This window comes from Gadus chalcogrammus, chromosome 4, assembly GCF_026213295.1.
Source record: "Gadus chalcogrammus isolate NIFS_2021 chromosome 4, NIFS_Gcha_1.0, whole genome shotgun sequence".
Classification (NCBI taxonomy): domain Eukaryota; kingdom Metazoa; phylum Chordata; class Actinopteri; order Gadiformes; family Gadidae; genus Gadus; species Gadus chalcogrammus.
The window spans coordinates 11,778,119-11,802,201 of NC_079415.1; the positions used below are offsets into that span (position 1 = coordinate 11,778,119).

Here is a 24,083-nt window from a genome sequence, read left to right on the forward strand (position 1 = left end):
GATAAGAAAGGTTGTAATCAAAATATCACTTGGTAGTAAGTTGTGTGGGTTTTTATTTCTTTGTTCAACAGCTTCCAGATGTTAGCCATACTCAGCTGGCTAGACTGCTAGAAACACAATGATCCAATGGGTGGAGAACCAAGATGGCCGCTCGGTGAACAAGGCCCATTGGCCATTCAAGAGCCTGGGCTATTTGTTCCTACATTGGAAAGGAATGTGGGGGGAGAGCTGCCATCATATATTATAAATGGAGAACCAAACCCATACATTGTGTACATTAGTTTGCATTAGATGACTCAGTCTCAAGGTTATTGCATAATAAAACCTCTTATTGGCTGATTTGTTTTTCTGGGACTTGCTATTGTAGAGTTGATGCGTCACACCTGTACTCGCTTGTGGGAACTGAATTGAAGATGCGTTTACATTGGAGCCGGTACTTTGAACCCTGGGTGTCAAAGTCACTGGACTGAACAGTGCATCAGTTAACTGTCTGGGGCTATCTTCTTTATGCCATCGGTTATTTAGACAAATAATAATAATAATTAGAAACCTACTTCATATTTTACTGTAAATAATAAACATTACAACAGGCCCAAGAAGTTGTGTTTAAAAATATTGTATTTTTAAACACACATTATTATTAATTAATTCATAGTTTCTTAATATGCTTAAAGGTTGTACAGCAGGATCAAACCTGAAATAACGAAAAAGGAATGTATCCACGACACACGTATTGAAAATGTCCAAAAAGTGTACTAAACACACGTCTCAAAGTCAGCTAATAAAATCATGAATCATTGTTTATGTTCCGCGGAAACTGTTGTGAAACCAAACTAACAATTTGCAGGCAGGAATCAAAGCCAACGTCCCTCAGTCACTTGCAAACGGGCTGGAATAAGCAAGATAAGGAACATTTGAAACTGTTTTTCAAGCAACTAAACCACAAATCCACTTAATAAAAAACAAACAGAAGACGACAACACATAAATGGTCATCAATCATCTGGCCGAAAGGGAGATTGTGTTTAAAGCCAGACATAGAACTGCTGTGTTGGGTCACAAGTGCATTGGTTCGACCGCCCGCTTTAATGAAATCATGCGTTAAAAAGACAGTGTGAGTAGCTGTTGCTGCTGCTAGCTTTACACAAGAGCCCAATCTTCTAAAACCGGTTCTTTTTATTTCAGTTAAGGCTTTTAGAGCGATCATTATGGACCTGACTGCGACGCAAGGCGTCCAATTTGTGCAGTTTTTCTGGTATTTATGATCTCATAGTCTTGTGTTTAAAAACATTTTACATTTCTTTTAGTGTTCCTTTTTCTCTAGCTGATGTATTTTCAACCAAATAAAGTTTTTAAGTTTAGAGAAATTATCTTGTGCTTCTTTATATGAAGAACATATATAATTGTTATGACTTTAACATGACAAAGAGCTGTGCCCACAAACACATAAACAACAGTTCTCTGTCGCCCAGTCCTTGTAACTTGACATTCACATGGAAAGACATGTTTCACTAATGCATGTAGTTATGTATATGTTGTGAAAGAAAATGTGTATTCTTTTTTAAAGCTGAAGCAAATAATGTTATTTCTCAATTGATGGTCAGTGATCAAAGAGTGCATCACATCAGATCATCTGTCCATTGCAACAACTTAAGGTGTTTAATAACTGTGTCTATACAACGCTGCAAAGCTAATACCCACCTCTGATTGGCTTAGCACCATAAAGGTCAAACTCTATTAAATTCTTCCAGCTGAACGCACATGTGCACTGAACTGGGGGACGTTTTGACAGATATTTTACATTGATTACACAAGCTCACGATCGCTTAAACCTCATTCGTATTTCAACACAGGCACATCTGGATGAATAAGATACCTAATCACACAACGACTGATGAGCGCATTTATTTACCGAAGAATTTGAAACAAACAACACTCATAAATACAGATCAATTCATGTGCATACATGTGGAGTGCTGGTTTAAAAGAGGCATCATATTTGGCATTTCATAGTGTTTGCCATGTGAGGGTGCATTTTGAAAGGTTTATTCATTTACGCTGTGTTGGAGTAAGCTGTTAACTATGTTCAGGCCTATTTACCATGTCTGTATGATCTTTTTGTTTGATATTATTTAGAAAGGTATATCTTATCTTACCTTAATTTAGTTTACCATACCCTTATCTACCATACATTATGGTACCTAACTATCTATCCACTCTCCTAACTCTCAACGATAACTTAACGGTTGAATACCACATCTTATTGATTAGCAGTAATATTGCTTGATCACAGGCCTAATGGTAAACCAAAGAGATGAAGTGATGAAGTGTGTATTATTCCCCTGCCTTGTAGCAATCGCTCGGTAATTTGCACATTGTATGAAGATAATTGCTGCTTTTGCGTAGTTTCCAATTGAACATTTTGGTCATTACCGAAGGCTGCAGAGCATGAATTCATCAAACAATTCAGAACAAGACAGAAAGTACAACGAAATTACTTTTATTTGCAGACTCATATCGAGTATATAACGAGTATTCTGTATTTGACGTGTCAAAATGAGGCAGGCTTTTTGCTTGAAGAAGTCACCAGTGACAGTGAGTCTCCAAGTCTCCGACAGACCATGACGAGCAGGAGCCCTGGAAGATGAGGAGGAGTCGGGGGAGGTTGAGGAGGAGGAGGAGGGGGAGGAAGAGGAAGTGGAGGAGGAGGAGGGGGAGGTGGAGGAGGAGGAGGAGGAGGGGGAGGAAGAGGAGGTGGAGGAGGAGGAGGGGGAGGAAGAGGAGGTGGAGGAGGGGGAGGTGGAGGAAAAGGAGGAGGTGGAGGAGGAGGAGGGGGAGGTGGAGGAGGAGGAGGAGGAGGGGGAGGAGGAGGAGGTGGAGGAGGAGGAGGGGGAGGAAGAGGAGGTGGAGGAGGGGGAGGTGGAGGAAAAGGAGGAGGTGGAGGAGGAGGAGGGGGAGGTGGAGGAGGGGGAGGAAGAGGAGGTGGAGGAGAAGGAGGGGGAGGAAGAGGAGGTGGAGGAGGGGGAGGTGGAGGAAAAGGAGGAGGTGGAGGAGGAGGGGGAGGTGGAGGAGGAGGAGGGGGAGGAAGAGGAGGTGGAGGAGGAGAAGGTGGAGGAAAAGGAGGAGGTGTCGGAGTCCACGGCGGTGACGATGATGCTGATGAAAGAGGAGAGGGCCTCCGCCCAGAGTCTATGCCTCCCAGCAGGGCCGGTACACCCTCCCCACCATGCACCTCATGGTGTCCCGCTTGCGGAGGGCCATCCCGGGCTCCAGCCCCACCAACCGCTCCCGGCGCTCCAGCGTCAGGCCGCCGTCCCCGGCCTTCGTCTGCTGCTGCTGCTGCTTGTAGTAGGACAGCCCTCGGTCCAGCGCCCTCAGGTTCCTCAGCACGGCCGCGTCGGCCATCATCACGATCACTCTGGGACCCCCGCTTCGGCCCACCGTGACGGCGGTGTCGTCACCGCCGGCCAGGGACTGCTCCGCTGCCTCCTCGCCGAGGAGCAAGGAGCTCAGGGTGTCCTGCTCCAAGGAGGCGTCGCCGTCGTCCACGTTCCTGCTCAGGGGCCCGGCGGCGGCGGCGGCGTAGCACTGGAAGAGGAGCGCGGCGGCGAAGAGGGAGGGCATCACGGCGGACTGTCTCATGGCGGTGGCGGTAGTGGTGGTTCTCGGTTGGATCTGTTTTTCCCGGTGTGTGGGGGGGGGGGGGGGAGAGCTGGTTAGCAGGTGGCTGGAGATGAGGCAGGTGAAGCTCTGGCGTTGCTGCTCTGAACATCGGTGGTTCGCGGACGGGCTTTTATAGCGTTCAGACCTATGGGATTAGCCGGGTCGGGACCATGCTTGGGTTTCGGCGTCGGCGTCGGCGTTCCTCCCCGCGGAGAACCGGATATTATCTCAAAGACTTAGAAGGAGGGGATGATGAGACTCTCAAGTGTTTTGGTGGAGACCGGCGACGAGTTCACGCCTCAGAGCTTGGAGGTACGTTGGTCAGATGCGTCGGGGAACAGTAGGACTTCGTTGAAGGGGTGGGCAACACAAAGGGTAAGACATTAATCCAAAAAAACATTGCCCTTTAAAACAACACGGGTGCATTACTCACCTGTGGCCCTCTGTGTGGAAGGAGCTGTTCCCTGAAATGAGTTATCCTCTCGTGGCATTGTGGTGAACCTCGTTCAATCAGGGCTCTTCAGATGGGTATTGGAAGGCTAACACAAAGCGAACAGAATTATTGAAACGTTGGAGTGTTTGTGGAAGGGATTTTGAGCCACAACGGTATTGTTGTGGGAAAAACTCTTCACGGATCAATTAAGATGTTTTTTGGAGCATAGGATTATATGGAATATAATACACTGCGACCCTGTGAACCTATAGTGCTCTATGATTTTAATTGATTTATTGTAATAATGGCGAAAGTGGGTTGATTGCCATCAACAAAATGTTTGTTGAATGGTACATAATACTGCAAAAGCAGTGGGTCATAGGCTCCATCACCATTATGTTACCTCATTCTGTGAAAGAAATTTACCTTGAAAATCTTTGAGATTGCCACTCTAAAGCACGTCACGGTTCATTTTCTGTTTATTACGGTGTTGTTCTTGAGCATGTAAAGCGTCACAAATTGAACACATCCCGCATTGAAAAAATGTAGAAATATAGTCTCTCTAAAGACCTAGTAGCAAACAGTTACGTTGTTCTTCCTTTTAATACACACTACAAATACATATTGTGAATGTTTCCTAGAATCGAATGCACGAGTTACTACATGTTCTCATGATCTCATTCTGAAAAACCATGAATTTGAAAAAAACGAATTATGAATCAACGAGGTTATGCATAGTGTTCAGAATTACATGCATAATCATAAGACATAATGCAGCTAGAACCATTACCAGAAAATGTAAAACTGTGTGTTGCCCTAGATTTCACATTTCCAATTTCTTAATTCATTCCTCTGTACAAAATGTCAATCAATGCTAATGTTTCACTTCTTTTTGTCTTCTTTTTTTCAGCAGGCACGGGCAGAAAGTCAACTTCCTACAATTAGGGAGTCTTTATTTTTCTTCCCTTACTGGAAACCAGAGAAAGTAAAGAGAGGAGGAGAGACCCATCCATGTGGCCAAGGATGCAGGAATTATCTCAAGGTGTGTGTGTGTGTGTGTGTGTGTGTGTGTGTGTGTGTGTGTGTGTGTGTGTGTGTGTGTGTGTGTGTGTGTGTGTGTGTGTGTGTGTGTGTGTGTGTGTCTGTGTGTGTGTGTGTGTGTGTGTGTGTGTGTGAGTGTGTGTGTGTGTGTGTGTGTGTGTGTGTGTGTGTGTGTGTGTGTGTGTGTGTGTGTGTGTGTGTGTGTGTGTGTGTGTGTGTGCAGTGATTGTGCTGGTAGGGGTGTGAAAATATGCCATGTTTTTAACAAAGACACTGACTCACATCCTGCTGGGTTCTATAACAACACAGTAAAAGACAGCCCAGACTGCAGTGTTATTCCAGCTAAATCAATACAGCCACACGTCAAACACTAGAATGCAACAGAGCTGCAGATTAAGCTATGATCCTGTTAAAAGTCCAGCAGTTACCGCATTCAGAACGTGTCTCTGTTTTCTTGCTTTCAATGACTAATTAAAGGTTCTTTTGTCTCCCTTTCCACTTATAATCTTTTCAGCCGTCTATCTATTGATTCAACCAGTCAGTCTGTCTGCCTCTTTGTCCGTGCACCCCTCCAAAACTTTATCGAAACTTTCTTTCTTTCATCCATCCATCCATCCATCCAACCATGCATTATTCAATCAATCCCTTTATCCATTAATCCATTCTCCTTCCTCCTTCCTTGTTCAGCTTTTATGGTCGTCTTGCCACAGGGCCTACGCACGGTCCGCACAGACCGGGGAGAGTGAGGACCTGGGAGAGAGTCTGTCAAAAAGTGGTTGGTTGACACAGCGGACGCAGCTGCTCGCACCCAAGCTGAGTCAAATGTAATCTCTAACCTAATACCCTAACTAACCCCCTCTTACCTTTTACCTAAACGACCCACCTCTTACCTATAACCTAAACTAACCACAACTAACCTATTACCTAAAGTTGAGGTAGTAGGTTAGAGGTGTTTGGTTTATGTTATAGGTAAGAGGTGGGTCGTTTAGGTCCTGTACGGACCACCTCTTACCTATTACCTAACTAACCACCTCTAACCTACTACCTAAACTAACCACCTCTAACCTACTACCTAAACTAACCACCTCTAACCTACTACCTAAACTAACCACCTCTAACCTATTACCTTATCTAACACCTCTAAACTAACCACCTCTAACCTACTACCTAAACTAACCACCTCTAACCTATTACCTTATCTAACACCTCTAAACTAACCACCTCTATTACCTAAACTAACCACCTCTAACCTAATACCTTATCTAACACCTCTAAACTAACCACCTCTAACCTAATACCTTATCTAACACCTCTAAACTAACCACCTCTAACCTAATACCTTATCTAACACCTCTAAACTAACCACCTCTAACCTAGTACCTTAGCGAACCCCCTCTAACCTATTACCTAAACGAACCACCTCTTACATATTGCCTAAACAAACCACCTCTAACCTATTACCTGTCCTAAACTAACAACTTCTAACCTATTACCTAAACGAACCACTTCTAACCTAATAGCAAAACATAACCATCTCTAACCCAACATCAAAACGTAGCCGTCTTTCTTAAAGTTAACCATCTCTAACCCCATATCTAAACTTAGCCATCTCAGTTGTGTCCATTTAGTCTCTCCCCCCCTTTGTGCTCCAGCTGCCCCCTGAGATCCCTCAGCATCCCAAAGGCAGTGTGTGGAAATACCCTGCCCCCCCTCCCCCCCCAGAGCCCCCCCTCCCCCCCCCAGAGCCCCCCCCCCCCCCCCCAGAGCCCCCTTCCTACTCTCAGTACCAGATAGATGCTCCATGCAAATGCAAAGTTAAGAGGGAACGGCCTTGCGAATGGCTGATACTCATATGACACTGATGGTTGAACACAGGTTCTTTATAACAACCCATGAACCTATATTCAACGCATTTCGTTATTCTATATCGATTAATGCACAGCAGCAAATACAAATAAATAGGATGATCATCAAAATATGAGCCGATGGGGAACAACTGAAGTGAAGGGGAACGATTAAAAAGAGGCAGTCCAAATATTGTGGAAGAACACCAGAGTATGTTCGGATTACATAGCAGAAATAGAGACATCCAACACAATACCTAGACAGTCGTTCGTTGACAAGAGGAATTTCACATCATTTTAATAGCAGGCCAGTCACAAAGGCAAAGCCGTACTTTCAGCCTCTAAGGGCTTCTGGGGGGAAAAAGAGAAAAGGAAAGAAACAAAAAAAAGACACACCTACATAGCTCATCAATAGATATGCTGCAGAGGCAGCCGCCGGTCGCCATGGAGATTGGTCAATGAACATGTAATCACAACTGCAACACAGAAATAGCAGCATTATCTCTCCGGGCTTTCGTTCAGAGGGGAGAGCAGGACTAGCTGCGGCTGTGTGACATGATAGGTCTTAGGAGAAACGTGTTTATCCACGGCATGTTGATAATCCCCCTATGAAACCAAACCCAGACCCAGTAACACTAGCGTACAAATTTTAATACGAGGTGGGTGTGTGTGTCTGTGTGTGTGGGGGGGTTTGTGTGTCTGTGTGTGTGTGTGTGTGTGTGTGTGTGTGTGTGTGTGTGTGTGTGTGTGTGTGTGTGTGTGTGTGTGTGTGTGTGTGTGTGTGTGTGTGTGTGTGTGTGTGTGTGTGTGTGACGTCCCACCACTTTAAGCTTAAGTTGTCGTATTAACATGTCATCCACTTCCTTTTACCCCTCACAGTGAGCACAGAGTTAAATTACTTTGATTGAATAATGGCTTCGGTTGTGTAAATCTTTTTCTTTTTTTTTTAGGGAGGAGTTTGAGAGTCCACATTTTGTAACCATAACGTCAAGAGTAAATAGTCGTCAACATTTTCCATGAGGTCACATCATGTCAGAATAACAGATGATACCAGAGAACCACGATCATATGTGTCACAGCATCGGGCCCCCATCCTCCCCATTTACTTTTGTTACTTGAAGTTGCTCTACTTTTTTAATTCTGGTTAATATAAAATAAAAAGAGACGGACACAAAGATATTGATGTTTTTCAATATAGGAAATGTCTGCTATGTGCTGGACTATCATGTGCTACACAAAGTAAAGCTAAGTAATAAGGTCCTCTCTTGATTGGCTGCAGTAAGAGAAGTGTCTGGAACTAATCTAATCGGACATAAAAGAGAATACATTGGTCATCCAAACTGTCCACAGAATTTTACTGAGATGTAAGGAATGTGCATCATCATTATTTTACAGGGAAAAAAAAATAGCGCTTTTCTGAGGAATCATTTTCAGAATGGACCGAAATCAAATGTACCGTAATTAAGCCGAGGCCTACTTTAAAAACGCTGATTATAAGCAATCAAGGGCCTTGTCATATTTTCCTCTAACCCTTCTCCAGAGTAAAATCAGTAGCCTATCACAAGTCAAGAACATTCGACTTATTCACAAAAAGTAGCCTCTCTTATATCAGGCCTTTATGACTGTTTGAATAGAAAATACTGAAGTCGGTAATTCTGCATGTGAGTAACCAGCCATCAGTTGCAGATTTTCATATATGAATATTTTGCCTCATGTTCTCAGACAAGTTTGGAAGATAAAATAAACATTTCAATGCCACCCTAATTCATGGCTAAGAGTTACACCTACATGTGTATCTGGGTCAACATACACATAGAAGTGGAAGTAAAACGTCTACTTTAAAAAGCAATCTTCTCGATCTCATCTCGTGGGTGTACGGGGAACAAGTGGGGACGTGTCCATGAGTAATGAATTACAACCCGCCGACACGTGGAGCTGACGTGCAGGTTGTATCAACTTCCAGAAGGAATGTGATAGCGAGAAGGCGTTGTCATGGTGATCCGCCGGACAACAGTGTCCACAGCCACAGGTCGTCCCTGACCGGCTCGCGGTGCTCGTCGATTCTCTTGTTTTCGTTTCTAACCCGTTGCTATCGCAAAGACGCGCCTCTAATACAGCGGTCCGTTTACCAGTTCAATGGATTGATTGACAACGAGGACTTCGACTGCCGCTATGGAGAAGAAAGTTGGAAAGTGTCTATTGGACAATTGGGTGGAAGAGGTCAGTATGTTTAGTATAGCGCATGCGTATTTCGCCGTAGTGAATCATAAGCATTTTAATCATCAATGCAGTCAATTATCAATGATTGTTCGCAATACAATTCCTAAAATCTGTAAAAATCAAAACAAAAAAAGTTGACCCTTTAAGTTTGTGCGGCATGTGTGTTTGTCTGTGTGTGCATGTGTTTGTGTGTGTGGCATTTTTCCAGTTTCTTATTCATATTACAAGAACCTGCAGCTTAATCATACAAGTATTTGTTGAACGTCATGTACTTGCAGACACACACACACACACACACACACACACACACACACACACACACACACACACACACACACACACACACACACACACACACACACACACACACACACACACACACACACAAAGCCATGAGCAGTGTGTCTTGTGTGTCCATGTAGAGGGCAGTAGCTGATTTAGCGGACGATGCGTCCCAAGAACAGATTCAGAGAGACGGTCACCGGGGCATTTTCTCAATGAATCTGGAGAGCAAAATGGAAGATATCACCTCCCTGAAGTCAGCCTACACGCCCCCCGTGGCCCCTGGGGTGAGGGAGCGCGGTACGTTGGTCGTATGTGTCGTATGTCACGTTATATATAATAAGGCTGTTCATGGACAAACCGCTGGGGAGATGTCGTTCTCTTGAGTGATGAACAGCATTTATTAGCATAATAAATAAACATCACCTTCTTTTCTCTCAGTTTAATCTCTTTTTGGGCCTCTTTGCGTTGCAGGTATCAGAGGAGAACTTCTGGCTAAATTGATCACTCAGAGAATAAGGTTATATTTTTAATTGTTATGTTTTCAGCAAATGTTTTCCCATCCCTTTATTAGATGTTTTGCCTCTAAGAACAGCCTTGGCCCAGATCTATTTTGCAACCCTTGAAACCCTTTAAGACGAATACTCAATCACTTGAAATGGCTTATTTGGAAATGGGTCTGTTTTGGCACTGATGATGGCGGCAAATTGCCAGAGCTATCTTAAAAACCCATCTCTGGACCCACGCCAACATCTTTACATGTGCTCACGAGTCAACACATTTACACAAAGTGCTTTTCTGTACATAAAGCACAACCATTACTTGTTGTGTGTTTGTATGCGTAGGCTATTGACACACCAATCATCACAAAATACACACAGTGCTTGTCCTTCGGGCCCGTTTGTGATGTTGAAGTACTACTTGTTTCTGGCCCGTGTGTTTGCAGTGAGGAGGTGCATGCAGAGTTCAACCCTGTGACTCCCACCACAGACTTCTCCTCCACCACACACAGGGATTTCACCGGTGGAGGATTCGTGCCTCTTCCTCCCACAACCACGAAGGTATCGGAAATCGGATCATTGACCTTTTTGCTGTGGTTATAATTCGGTCCCCTGTAGCCATCCCTTTAGTTCAAATATTTTGTTAAAACAAATTGTTCAGGGGGAGCTGAAGAACTATACCGAATGACCAAACAAAAGATGTTGGAGCAAATCTTTATGACCGCGATAATACAAATTACATTGCGCAGTGTGTATTCATGAATTAAGTGACAGAGGCACTGTCACTGAACTGAGTAAATGTTCATCCTAATTCCCTAGAAGGAGTTTACTTTGGCGCCAAACTGAGCAACAGTTTGCCAATACTTTCCAATCTCACGTCTCAAGCCAAACTGTGCAGACAAAAAGCGAACAAGGATAACATTATGATTTGCCATGCTGACATTCTCTTCACTGTTCTGTGAGTGGGATGTTTTCAGTCCTCCTATAATGGACTTTAGTCGGTGCAATCAGCGAAATCCAATTCCCGACGTTTTTGTGTTTTCTCGTCAACAGAATCACGATTACAAATGCGACCAGGCGATTACATTTTGGAGCGAGAACCATCAGCACATTCAGGTCTGTCACGAGAGAAACCACACACACACACACACACACACACACACACACACACACACACACACACACACACACACACACACACACACACACACACACACACACACACACACACACACACCCACACACACCCACACACACACACACACACACACACACACACACACACACACACACACACACACACACACACACACACACACACACGCAAACACACACAAACACAAACACAGCTTCAAGATCCAACATACCTCTCTCTTCCATTGCATTCATAAATAAAGGTAATCTCTTCCCATGATGCATTACCTAGATTGCACATGCTTCATCGACTGTATGTGCAAATTCATCTTCCTCCCTGGAATTAGTTCCAAAACCAAAGTGCCAGCCTGAATTGTGAGGATTAGGTTTCTGTTTCTGTTATTTTCTTTTAATTCCTCCCCCTTATGCACATTCATACTTGGCTGCTTGCGATTCTATTCTTTAACGGATGCTTGACTCGCTGTTTGTCAAAGATTAACTTTCTTTGTTTGCGGCAGAATTAAAGGCTACAGCAAATTCTGCAAAAGTAGAATTACATTGAAACATTGTTTTGGTTGTTCTGTTTTCAGAGAACGACTGCAGTTCGAACAACGGACAGCCCTTTCAAGAGGTGCGCTCAATTCAGCACCCCTATAACCCAGCAGTTAAATGACCAGTAACCCCCCCCCCCCCCCCCCCCCCAGACCCCATCATAAGCATAGAAAAGGACATATAGCGATGAGAACCACAAAAACTTCAACCATCTCACTGCTGCCAATGGGAGCGCTACTACTGTTAACTTTATAGCATCACAGAACAAAGCTTTCGAAATGTAACAAATAAATAGCATTTGTAACATGCCATGGTAATAAAACAGAAAACCAAATGATGGCTATCCGATTTCACGAACACTTTGAGTTATTAAAAGACGAGCACCTCTGAGAGCATGAGAAATTCTAGACTCTACGGTTACTTTCATAAATTCCCAGATAATTACTTAATTAATAGATAGGCTACTAACCTGCCCGTGTATCTGTCCTGTTTACGCTTCGGTCTGTTATCATGCCGTCCCCGGCTTTAACATTAAACACAGCAAATCGATGATGTTCAAAGAGACTACTACATGTAATGAGTCAATTATTATTGAACAAACTGACACTAAGATAATTAGCTCAAAGAGATAATGGGTTACAGGCGGTAGTGTGTTATGTAGTACATTATGCTCCATGTCAGATATATAGATGCAGGCTAGGGGTGCGAGGTAGTGAATGACACAGCCAGATGGGCGCTCCTGTCAGTCCACAGGGCCTCGCCGCTGAGCATCGGTGATCCATTGTTTCATGCTCCGATGGGTATGGAGGCAGGTAGCTATGGCGACCAAGCCATTTTAGTCTATATCAATGTATTTCCCGCCCAAAAGCAAACCAGACGATTATCTCAGTGTTAAGGAAAGACAAGGTGCTAGAATAGTAGTGGGATTTTACATTACGTCATACCGAATGCCGGAGCTTTATGAGCTGTATACTAAATGAGAGGTGAAATTATCTTTTATTTTTAATTGGTCTAAGATGGCGTGCGTTTGTGGAAAACTTCTTGAATTAATGACATCAACGAAGAAACCCTCATATTGTCCGTGCTTCCGAATCTATATATTTTGATCCCAGGTAGTTAAGCCGCAATGCACACTTGAATTTGTTCCTTATCTTTCTGCCAGAGAGCCTCAGATATGAGACGCTGTGCAGAGTGACTGCGTTCCCGTGTATTTAGAAAGCCTGGTGGGCTGTGATACGTTTATAGGTCACTTATCATGCCTTTAGTATCCAGGTGTGACCCTAGTTTGCTCTCGCACATCTCCATGCATACCTCTCTCTCTCTCTTGCTCTCTCTCTCACTCAACCATTACAAACCTCTCTCTCTCTCTCTCTCTCTCTCTCTCTCTCTCTCGCACGCTCTCTCGACCATTACGAGCCGTGAGCAGCATGCCTGTGTGTGTGTGGGTGAGTGGGAGGTAATTACAGTCATGCAGGTGCAGAAAAGTTGCGCCCCTGCTGAGATTAAAACATATTTGCCCACACACTGTTGCCGCAAACCCCACACACTCACGTACACACACACACGCACGCACGCACGCACGCACGCACGCACGCACGCACGCACGCACGCACGCACGCACGCACGCACGCACACACACACACACAGATACACATACAGATACACATATATACACACACTGGAAGACATGTGCCCACAAATCTTGACACACTCACTCACAAGGAGACACAAACCCACACACACAGGGATAGACAGACAGACAGACAGACACACACAAACACACAGGGAGACATGTGCCCTAAGCCTGCCCACAGATCTTGACACACTCACTCACAAGGAAGCACACACACACACACACACACACAGGGACAGACGGACGCTGCAGGGCTCTTGCCCTCGGCCCACGGTGGACTGTAGATGTCTCTGATGAGCAGGGATGTCATCGCAGCGGTAGGCCTGGGAGACCAGGCATGACACTGTGTGTCTCAGTAGCTGCCTTCTTTCTTCATAACCACACACACAACACACACCATCTTTCTTCTCATGTAGATCCCCCTGCCGCCTATTTTTGGTAGATTCCGTTCGATGGAATTACTTTGCATTCTCAATGCTCCCGACAAACACAGTTGATCGATCCCCCTCCCCCGCATTAAATACAGCAGACGACATGAATCGCTGCAGTACTAATATTAGCGTAGGACGTATCCATGGCTCCGGTGTCGTCCTGTGGAGGGTGAGCGGCTGCAGCTCTGTCGGGCCCAGAGATGCCCCCACATGAGCTTCATATGCTCAGGCTCTGCTTGTTTACCAGCCTCCATGCCTCCTCCTACCAGGGGAAGGCATCATCAGATATTCTCAGGTGACACCACAGGGGCTGGGTTGGCGGGTTATCACATCCCCTTGGACTCGGTATAGAAATACATTTAGACAAATTTGGTTTCATAGCGGGCCAGGAGAGTTTCTTGAAAGTGTGACAAATTCATGTTTTACTCAGGTTTATTGAACAAAATATCTTACAGTATCTTGGATATACATATATACACACACATATCTTGTACTGTATAACACCACTGTTGAACGTTGATCTCTGCATTGACGATCATAACACTGTGCCCCCCCCCCCCCCCCATGTTCCAGGAGATACTAACACATGATGGACTCCCAAACACCTTATTCATACAAATCTTAAATCTAGAAATCACAAAAAATATGAATTTATAATTCAAAAGTACCTCTCTCTCCAATACAGAAAGATTCTTCATACAAAAAACAGCTTTTACAAATACTTTTTTAATATATATATATATATTTTTACCATTCCAAGTTTTGCCGCAGGTAATAAACATACCTTCAATTTCCCCAAGTTTATTTCTATGTGAAAAGTCACACGTGTGGTTGACTTTGCACTCTGCAGGGGAGGACAGATATAAGGACTTATTCTAGAACAAATAAAGAAGGGGCCGGGCCCAGCTGTTGTTGTCCCTGGGCTGGGCAGCTCCCGTTGCCTCATTATCAGCAAGCGTCTCAGATGACATACACGTCGGTCTTCTCTCCCAGAAGCCAATAGGTTCTCATTTTGCCTTTGCCCTGGAAAAGTACAGAAATCAATAGGTTGATCAGGGCCTGATGAAGGAGGGAGGGGAGTGGAGTGTGTGTGTGTGTGTGTGTGTGTGTGTGTGTGTGTGTTTGTGTGTGGGGGGACGTCGGATGTCATGCACTTCTTTAGCGGTCACCCTGACAATCAGGTCAGTCCGTCTGTCTGTCAGTCAGTGTATTTTAGGAATGATGTTTAATGCGTGTGTGTAATCAGAATTGGAATGAATGATGTTATGGCATCATTTGATTTTCCAAGGTTTGGACAGACATTAATAAATATTCAACAAAGACCCGAAAGACTGGAAGACAAAAGGAAAGAAAGAGAAAACTTTTTTTGTTTTTAAGGTTTATGCCGTTGTTTTGATGGCCTTCTATACTGTGTGTGTGTGTGTGTGTGTGTGTGTGTGTGTGTGTGTGTGTGTGTGTGTGTGTGTGTGTGTGTGTGTGTGTGTGTGTGTGTGTGTGTGTGTGTGTGTGTGTGTGTGTGTGACGTGTGTGTGTGTGTGTGTGTGTGTGTGTGTGTGTGTGTGTGTGTTCGTGTGCGCTTGTGTTTGTGTCCTTACCTTCATCTCTATATCCCCTCGTAACTGGAGGTCAAAGTAACCGAACTCGTCCAGCACTTCTTTAGTGGCTGAGGAGAGGTGGATCCTCAGGGCTGGAACAACAATACCACAGATTGGATAAGAACAACAACATCTGGGACAGCAACTCTACATAACATTTCTTCCAGAAATGACACAGGTCTTGTTTTCAGAGAAATGGGACAACCTCCTGATGAATTGAACCAAAAAGAATAGGGCTGCTGCTGCTAAGTGTCTCTGTTGTTTTTTAGCAGAACATCAGAGGTGCAAGGCCGACCCAAAGCAGTGGAAAGACTGATGCATTCCCCAAACCGACAGACAGACAGAAACACACATACATACACACACACACACACACATGCCCAACAACACACACTCACACACACATACACGTATGCACTCACACACAAACACACACACAGACTCAGACACAGACTCAAGAGACATAGACACACACAAACACGCACAAACACACACCTACACACACACACACACACACACTAGCAGCTCTCAGTAGTGATTTGGGAGTCTGGTCTGGGGTACTGCCTTCTGCTCTAAGGCTGGCTATGGGTGCTGCGCTGTAAGTGCTATCAATTATTTATCAGTGGTGGCGCAATACAGGAAGCTCCTCAGTCCCTAATCAATACATGTGATTAGACGCTCGCAAAGGCATCCAAACCGTCGCCAGGACACGGCTGAGCCCTGTCGCGGCATGTTGACATCAACGCTACAGAGCATGTGTGTTCGTCACAGGTGCGATAATAAGTATTATTTGTATATTTCTCAATATATTTCTCAAAAGAAATGACGAATGAATAACCTCCTTTTGTGGAGACAATGTGATTGTATTCGCTAGGAATGCATTTGTTTGGCATGTTTGAACGGGCTGAAGCCAAGATAATTTGAATCAGAAGGATTTATCTGAATCAGTGATTGAAACAGGATGCTTTAATCACGTGGTCCAGCTCCAGGCTGCCTTAGGACGTTTTTGATCTGTTCTTTGTTTGACATGTCACCAGAGCATATGATTGAACAACTTTGAAAGAATGTAATCAAATTGTTCTAAGTAATGCCCTTCACAATTCATCTAATAAATAATTTGTCGTAATTGGACAACAATCGCTGATTTAAAGCAAATTTCACAGATGGATAAACAGATACACACACTGATACATTAAAACTACCAAACAGAAACACATCCACGAACAAGACGGGGAAAAGCAGTGTTCCAGCCTTGACACTGCAGACCAACTCACCCTCCCCGTTAGACTCCATCCTGGACGTGGTGTTGACAGTGTCCCCGAATAAACAATACCTGGGCATCTTCAAACCCACCACGCCTGCACAGACAGGCCCTGCAGATGCAAAAAATAAAACACGGTTCAAAATCGTACCGGTAAAGAAATAACGAGCATCACATGGTTGCGGTTCCATGACTCAGCGCAGGGATGGTGAAGTGACGACTGAAGTGAAACACTGATGATGCTGATCTGCATGCAGCCAGACGTGGCTGAGTGCCGGCCTTCCTACACACGCCGTTGAAAAGTCAACCCCCGGCTGTATGTCAAGTGTTTGCATGAGACTATAAACGCAATCTAAATGCCACATCGCCGCACTCCGATTCACACTAAATACCAACGGGTCACTTACCCTTTTAGCTTCACAATAAATGTCTGCCCGGTCTAAACAGTACATGCGACTGTGTTGTTATTACACATGTAGCATCTCATTACTGGATACCCCTGGGGGTTACGTGTAAACACAACCGTTCTAGTGCAAAACATCAGCACTTTAATTCTTTTTAATCGAGGGAAAAAAGGGTTGGCTAGCTTTTATTTATTACGTTTTTTCTCCTTAACCCAGCAAGGAATATGATGAAGTCGAAAGTATTCCTTTAATCTTCATTGGTAACATCAGTGTATGTGTAAGTCATCGTAAAGGTTAGATTACGCCGATATAGCCATACAGATACCCTTACCATATCCTCTGTGGCGTGCAAGCTATCTGTTTCCCACCACAACATATCATTCGGTTTTCTTTGTATTGATTTGGGACTCTGTAGCTGTATAGCATTTATTTGTTCACATGTTAGTTATATATGAGGAGTCACTTTACACTGGTACACCTATTGTTAGCAACATTACAGACCTATCTGTGAATTCCTATTCTTAGCCCGACATCAATATATACCCACCTCAGTGTTTCTATTCTAAGTCAGACTATATAGACCTACTTTTATGTATTCCTGTTGTAATCATCACCATGTGTTCCTACTGTTAGCATCACTATAGACCTACTGAGAGCATCACTATAGACCCACCTGTGTGTATTCCTGTTGTTAGCATCACTATGTGTTCCTACTGTTAGCATCACTATAGACCTACTGAGAGCATCACTATAGACCTCTTGTTAGCATCACTATGGACCCATTGTTCGCATCACTATAGAGTCTAGACCCACCTGTGTGTATTCCGACTCGGAGCCGCAGCTGGTCATTGGGTCTGTGTCGGATCTTGAATGTTTTGACCTGTTCTAGCAAGGCCAAGGACATCCCGGCGATCTCCCTGGCGTGCAGCTTCCCGTTGCGCACGGGGAGCCCCGACACGACCATGTAGGCGTCGCCGATGGTCTCCACCTGGTGGCAGGGAGCCACAGACAGGCATTATCATTCCCAACACGTAGACATAGAGTATTCGATCGTGTATATGAAGGAGCGCTTCCTCTCTCGGTGCCACGCAGCATGTATCGAAGGTAAACATCAACTGCATGTCTGATTGTCAGAAACGTCACGTTGAAAGGTTCAGCCTCTGTGTAATCATTGTGACTAGACTGTGGAAAATACATGCAAGTATGTGTTTACCTTGTATACGTCGAAATTGTCGATGATGGCGTCGAAGCAGGTGTACAGGTCATTGAGCAGGGTCACGACCTACAACAGGAGCAAGAGATGCAATAAATATGCATCGTCTACGTAGAATCAGATTATTTTTTTGGCTTTGGGATGGGAATAAAAAACAGGCATCGTTAATAATACATTGGTTCCCAACCTTGGGGTAAGGCCCATCTAGGGTTCGGGCCAAACTATTAGGGTCCTCTGACTTCGGTTCCCCAGACTAAAATAAAGTCAAGTATTTATGGCATTGACTGACTCAAAATATTCAAAGCCTTGCTTCTTAGAACATTCTGTTCATAGTTCATTTTCAAATGTGAAAAATTCACCTGCTTTATGCTTGTTTATTTTAAAATATTTTCTGTAAAAGGGCATATCTGTGCACCAATTATGTCAACTCTAAAGATTGTAAGGGTGGAAACAGAAAAGCAATTATATTGATACTCAATTATATTGAAACGCATCGCTTATCAAATATATTGATAAGCGATGCGTTTACACACTTCAATATGTGTCGCAAGAAAGTCACTGTAGACCATCCTGAAGTCAGGTAAGATCGCAAATCGCATTCCACTAAATTCCAGAACCTGCAACTTTAGCTCAACACAATCTAAACATAAGCATCCAAAAACTGTAAATGGATCGCACGGCTACCACAGATTAACACTATCACTCTTATCGTTGAGTTTCCTGTGAAGTCATACATTCTCATGTGATGACCCTTCACCCCCCCCCCCCACCGGACCCCTCTTCCGTGGTGAGACTTTCGTGGGCTTTTATCGCTATGAGACAGAACACGCTGCCTTTATGCTTTCCCTGGCGTTTAGCATTGCTCACTATTGAAGATAAGGCACCGAATGAGTCAACTCTGCGTCAATGCCCTCTCCCTTCCCTCCGTCAGACTATTTTGAGTTGTAGCCGCCGGGTGGGTGCATTTCCAGTGGGTGCTATGACACACAAGAGTAAGTAGGATGCTGAATACATGTCACGCATCAACAACAAAGGAAGTGGAGCCGCTGTGATCGCAACGCAGTCATTACTTTTGTTTCGTTTTTAGACCGAATGTATGCTTGATTAACAAATATATAACACATAAGACAAGTAGAGCGCTTATCATGGCTGCGGGAACTACCTGTTGAATTGAGAAATAGGTTTAATAAGAGCCAAACAAGCAAAGTGAAATTTATGTTGGAACTGCCAATGCTTATACTAAACTTTGACCAAATCAAAACATGAAATTAAAGTACAGAATACCTGATTTACCGTAGTTTGGCAAGTCAAGACATTTGTACGCAAGCAAAAGAATTATTGTCCTTGATATGAGTACTTGTTTATCTTTCCGTCTATTATCCTGGCCTTCTAATGGGATATATTGTCACATATGTACCCTACTTTGCCTTTGTCTTGTACCAAATCAACATTTGAATCAACAAGGACGCATTCATTTTTTGCCGCCTAACCCCGTTCTGTTTGGGTCTCATCAAGTGTTGGGGAACATTTCTGTGTTGCCTTTATTTACTAGAATGTGTCTAGTTCTTGTAAAGGAGAAATGGAGAGCCAGGGAGTGTAGATGACTGAGTGTCGAGGCCGTTGTTACCTGTAGCGGCGTGCTCTCGGCCGACATGGAGGTGAAGCCCACGATGTCACTGAAGTAGATGGTGACGCTGTCGAAGGCCTCCGCCTGCACCGTCTCCCCTCTCTTCAGCTGCTCCGCCACAGAGCTGTACCACAACACAGGGCCCAGCGGTGAGTAACTCACAGGTTCACAGGTGAGAGCCCTGAAGGATTTCCACTGGCTTCCGCACCGCTGAATATCATGAAGGGGTCTTTCATTTGGATGACCTCAACTATTGGTGGGAAAATAAGTGATCACCAAGGATAATATGGAAATGCCCCCATACTTGAACAATTTCTAAAGGATAAATCATCATTTTGATTTTCACACACATTTCATAGATACTATAACTGTATGCTGTATTTTGACTTCAGAACAACTTTAGTTGAAAACACTTAACGGTGCACTTATTTTACACTTTAGGGGTAATTGGGTTTAAATATTTCTACGCGTGTCCAGATTGGACCCGTATATTAATATTATTATTTTCCGGTTCATATACATAATATATGAACACATCTTACACATCTTACAACAGCGCTCACTCAGCACATTTCTAAGGATCATCATCATGAGAAGGACTACTATCTCTCAGTCCCCCTCCACGCCAGTCCATCAGTTACAGGGCAGCAATACATGAAACCACATGAAACAGAAGGAGGGCTAAATGAGGTAATAGCCAGCCAGGGTATGGAGAATGACAGCTAGAGAGGTCAGGGGAGCTTCCCATCTGGGCTTAAACGCTCCAACCCTCCTTTTCTCTCCTCCCCTATCTCCCCAGGAGCCCCTTAATGAGAGGCTTGCCTGTCACTTTGATGCACCCTCTTAGCAGCAACACTACTACTACTGCACTCCATGGAGGGCACCGTTAAGACGCCAGGGAGATTTCAATGCTTTGCATAAACATTCTAGCGCACATGAGGAATAAGCCTTCTTCTGCTGTGCTGGAGATTGACAATTGTCAATTCAGTTCATTTTACTTGTCAAATAAACAATTATGAATACTAGCGCAAAGTCAATGAAACAATCATATTTATACATGTGATAATATCTTCACAATACTACGAGCGTCCATGTTGGATGATGGCCCATGCAGAAGTGAAACGGCGGTGGTCTTACTGTGGCAGAATCTGGTAGAGGAGGTTCTCGGCCTTGCGTTTCTCCTCCAGGTAAGCCTGCGTGCGCTCCTCCACCAGGTTCTCCAGGTTGTTGGCGTACTGCTCCATCCTGGACAGCAGGTTGTTGAGGATGCTGGTGCTGCCCTCCCTGGAGGAACACAAGACACACTCGAGTGGTGAGACCTGAGCCCTGATCTCCCAAGTCCACAGTCGGGTTCTCCCTGACAGCCTGGCCTGGAGCCCGTCGTGAGGCTCTCCCACGAAAACAGACATGATAAGACCGATCAGTGCTGGGAAAGGGGAGCTACAGTTCATGGCGTTGAAAGGAGTCCCGCGTTCTTCAGAGTTTGCGGCACCAGAGAAAAGTTTGGAAATCGTCGGACCAATCAGAGCTGGCTTTGCCAGAGATAGATGGAATAAAGACGTTGAAAGATTAATAGAGATGTTTGCAGAAGGCTGTTTGCAGAAGACTGTTTTTTTCCGTCCGTTTACTTCCAACCGAATTCGGCAACAGCAAAGATAGGGAGCGCTGTCGTTTTTTCGAAGAACAGACACACATCACAGTGAAATAGACCCTTCAGCCCCTAGGAAACTTCCATTTCTTCACCACAGCCTAGGCGTTACTTCTTGATTGTGAACAACCAAAAACAATTGAGTGAGGTAATCGTTTTGACCAATCGATTCGATACGTTGATGACGATGATAATGATGATAATGATGGCAGGCTATAAAATAGCTTTTGGTAGGGGGGAGAGGGACATGAAGGTATTTATTAGCTTAAGTAGCACCTACGGTTCTGCAGTAACATTAACGTTACAATGTATTATATCATAGATTATATAATATGTAGAATGTATCATAGTCCCACTCGCAACGCAGCAGGCATGAACACACACACACACACACACACACACACACACACACACACACACACACACACACACACACACACACACACATACAAACACGCAGACACACACACACATGAAAGCACACATCGCAAGGAGGTCAGTCATATACCAACATAGTGGTTAAAACCATCCATGTTTGGCATCTTTCCATATTACCACTATCTCCCAGTTCCCAGATCCTCCACATACACACACACACACACACACACACACACACACACACACACACACACACACACACACACACACACACACACACACACACACACACACACACACACAAACACCTACATGCTCAGGTTAACTCGAGGAGGGGGGATGAGTAACGCAGTATTTAGTGCAATGACACATGTGAGTGATGTGCTCTGCTGCCTGGAACGATGTAGCATCCCCTGGGTGCCAGGGCGCATGCAGACAGAGAGAGTGGATATAATCCATTATGCAGGGGAAGGACTTCCTGGTGCTTCTTCCACCTCACCACTGGTCAACGTCGGAGAACATGCCGATGATTGAGAGGCTCAGTGACCCTGGATGAAGACGATCGCTCCCAACAGGAAGGTGGATCTTGTGCCCCCCCCCCCCCCATATCTTGGGAGCTTCTTGTGGCGATTGGAAATACACGCTGTGATAACATACGTGGTCCCAGGCGTGACCGTGGTGTCTGTTAACACAGGGCTTTTCATCAAGCACTCAGCATTTAGTTATGAAAGCATTGTTAACTTACGCATGCATACATTTAACAATAAAAAAAGGAATAAAAAAAAAAATAGATAAAGGAGTTTATCCAAATAACTTTATTGGAATATAAATAATATACAAATATGAATGTGCTAAATCATAATATAAAAGATTCATAAAATAAAACAGAAATTATAACAAAACGAAAAATCGTATAACTCAACCCGTATTGGTTGAAATAACCCATGTGACGCACACGGGCGTGGACAACCAAAAAAGCTGAACGTGTCAGTGGGAGAACGATGACAAACGAGCTGGCGACGTGCGGCGCACGAGCGGCCAGGAGGTCAGCTATTCACGGCGGGTGGAGTGGTCGGGTGTCCTCTCGCAGGGCTGGGTGAAGCCCGGGTCGTTTGCAGCCTGAAGACCTCCCTTGTCTCCCTGCCTTCAGCCTCCCCCCCCCCCCCCCCTTCCCTCACACACACACACACACACACACCAAAAATAACAAACCGTCCGTCATGTCGTGTCAACAACATACATTTGGCTAATGAAAATAGTGGGGGGGCCGCAGGGAACGCTTTGGCGCACGCTGTGACGGCGCATCCTTGAGTACATCTGAGAAAATCCATCACAACGGGGGGCTAGGGGGGCAGCCACTAGCAGATGGACGCCATACATCACTGGCCCTCACACACACACACACACACACACACACGCACACACACACGCACACAGTGAGGTGACAGGCAGAGGAGTAGGACAGAACAGGGGGAGCTGTCACTGCTGTTTCTTTGTTGTAGTGTGGTGTGGTGATGCGTGTTTTGCCGTTGTTTAATGTTGTTGGGTTTACTGTTTGGGTTTGGTTTGGTGTCGGGTTGTACTGTTGTGTTTCTGTGGTATGTGGCGGGTTGTGTTTTTCATGGTGTGTTTTGGTGTGCTACGTTAAGTAACGTGCCTGAAGTACGAGGTAATGTCATGCTTTGCAATGCTATGCTTTAGTATATTATAGATGTCTGTGTCAGCTGCAGCTCTTCATTCACCGGCTGAGCTTTCGGCAGATTGGAAAAGATTACTGAAGTCATTACTGCAGACCAAACAGGTCAACAACAAGGAAGTTAGTCTGCTGTTGTTCTTGGATACACAGCAAAGACCGGATTAACACCGGCTATTACAGACCCCTCATTCACTGAGATGTACATGAATGGACGCAACAAGGCTTTTTTTGAATCACAACAAATATGGGCCTCATCACCAGGGTTTCAGGGACTTAACTGAACTGAACTGACTGGAGACTAGGAGTCAGTTTTCGCATGTGTGTGTGCATCTGTGAGTGTTTGTGCATGTGTGTGCATGTGTGCGCGGGCGTGTTCTAGTGTGATTAGAGCTTTCAGAGCTGCCATTCATGCAGGCCTTGCTGCAGCAGCCATAAAAAGAAACCAGAAAAATACGTCAATGAATAATTCATGCTCTCATTGGACGCAATATAGGGAGAGGTGCGGCAAGGGGCTTCCATGAAGGGGAAC

The 24,083-nt window shown here is 44.6% G+C and overlaps 3 protein-coding genes across 3 annotated transcripts in view; 1 reads left to right on the plus strand and 2 right to left on the minus strand.

The window, feature by feature from the left end:
• Window positions 1-3,188: 3,188 nt before the first annotated feature.
• On the minus strand, window positions 3,189-3,641 carry pmchl (pro-melanin-concentrating hormone, like). Its single transcript, XM_056587818.1, has one exon. The coding sequence runs from the start codon at window positions 3,639-3,641 to the stop codon at window positions 3,189-3,191; it is 453 nt and encodes a 150-aa protein (XP_056443793.1).
• Window positions 3,642-8,977: 5,336 nt separating this feature from the next.
• On the plus strand, window positions 8,978-12,930 carry spag8 (sperm associated antigen 8). The gene is made up of 6 exons (XM_056587817.1): window positions 8,978-9,200; window positions 9,623-9,782; window positions 9,957-10,002; window positions 10,429-10,543; window positions 11,036-11,098; window positions 11,707-12,930. Exons 1-6 carry the CDS (start codon window positions 9,153-9,155, stop codon window positions 11,794-11,796), a joined length of 522 nt encoding a protein of 173 aa, XP_056443792.1. The 5' UTR covers window positions 8,978-9,152; the 3' UTR covers window positions 11,797-12,930.
• Window positions 12,931-14,311: 1,381 nt separating this feature from the next.
• npr2 (natriuretic peptide receptor 2) overlaps window positions 14,312-24,083 on the minus strand; it is a 39,590-nt gene continuing 29,818 nt past the window's right edge. The window contains exons 16-22 of the mRNA XM_056587803.1: window positions 20,970-21,116; window positions 19,833-19,956; window positions 18,206-18,274; window positions 17,806-17,980; window positions 16,602-16,700; window positions 15,328-15,419; window positions 14,312-14,755 (exon numbers count right to left, since the gene is read on the minus strand). Coding sequence (XP_056443778.1) covers window positions 14,693-14,755; window positions 15,328-15,419; window positions 16,602-16,700; window positions 17,806-17,980; window positions 18,206-18,274; window positions 19,833-19,956; window positions 20,970-21,116 — 769 coding nt within the window. The 3' untranslated portion in view covers window positions 14,312-14,692. The remainder of the gene's footprint in view (window positions 14,756-15,327; window positions 15,420-16,601; window positions 16,701-17,805; window positions 17,981-18,205; window positions 18,275-19,832; window positions 19,957-20,969; window positions 21,117-24,083) is intronic.

What these genes read in the sequence shown, in the direction of transcription:
- pmchl (XM_056587818.1), bottom strand. Translation starts at nt 3,641, where the DNA reads ATGAGACAGTCCGCCGTGATGCCCTCCCTCTTCGCCGCCGCGCTCCTC.
- spag8 (XM_056587817.1), top strand. Translation starts at nt 9,153, where the DNA reads ATGGAGAAGAAAGTTGGAAAGTGTCTATTGGACAATTGGGTGGAAGAG. An exon ending in CCCTGGGGTGAGGGAGCGCG is followed by an intron (nt 9,783 to 9,956) that starts GTACGTTGGTCG and finishes TTTGCGTTGCAG; the next exon opens with GTATCAGAGGAGAACTTCTG. An exon ending in AGAACCATCAGCACATTCAG is followed by an intron (nt 11,099 to 11,706) that starts GTCTGTCACGAG and finishes TTCTGTTTTCAG; the next exon opens with AGAACGACTGCAGTTCGAAC.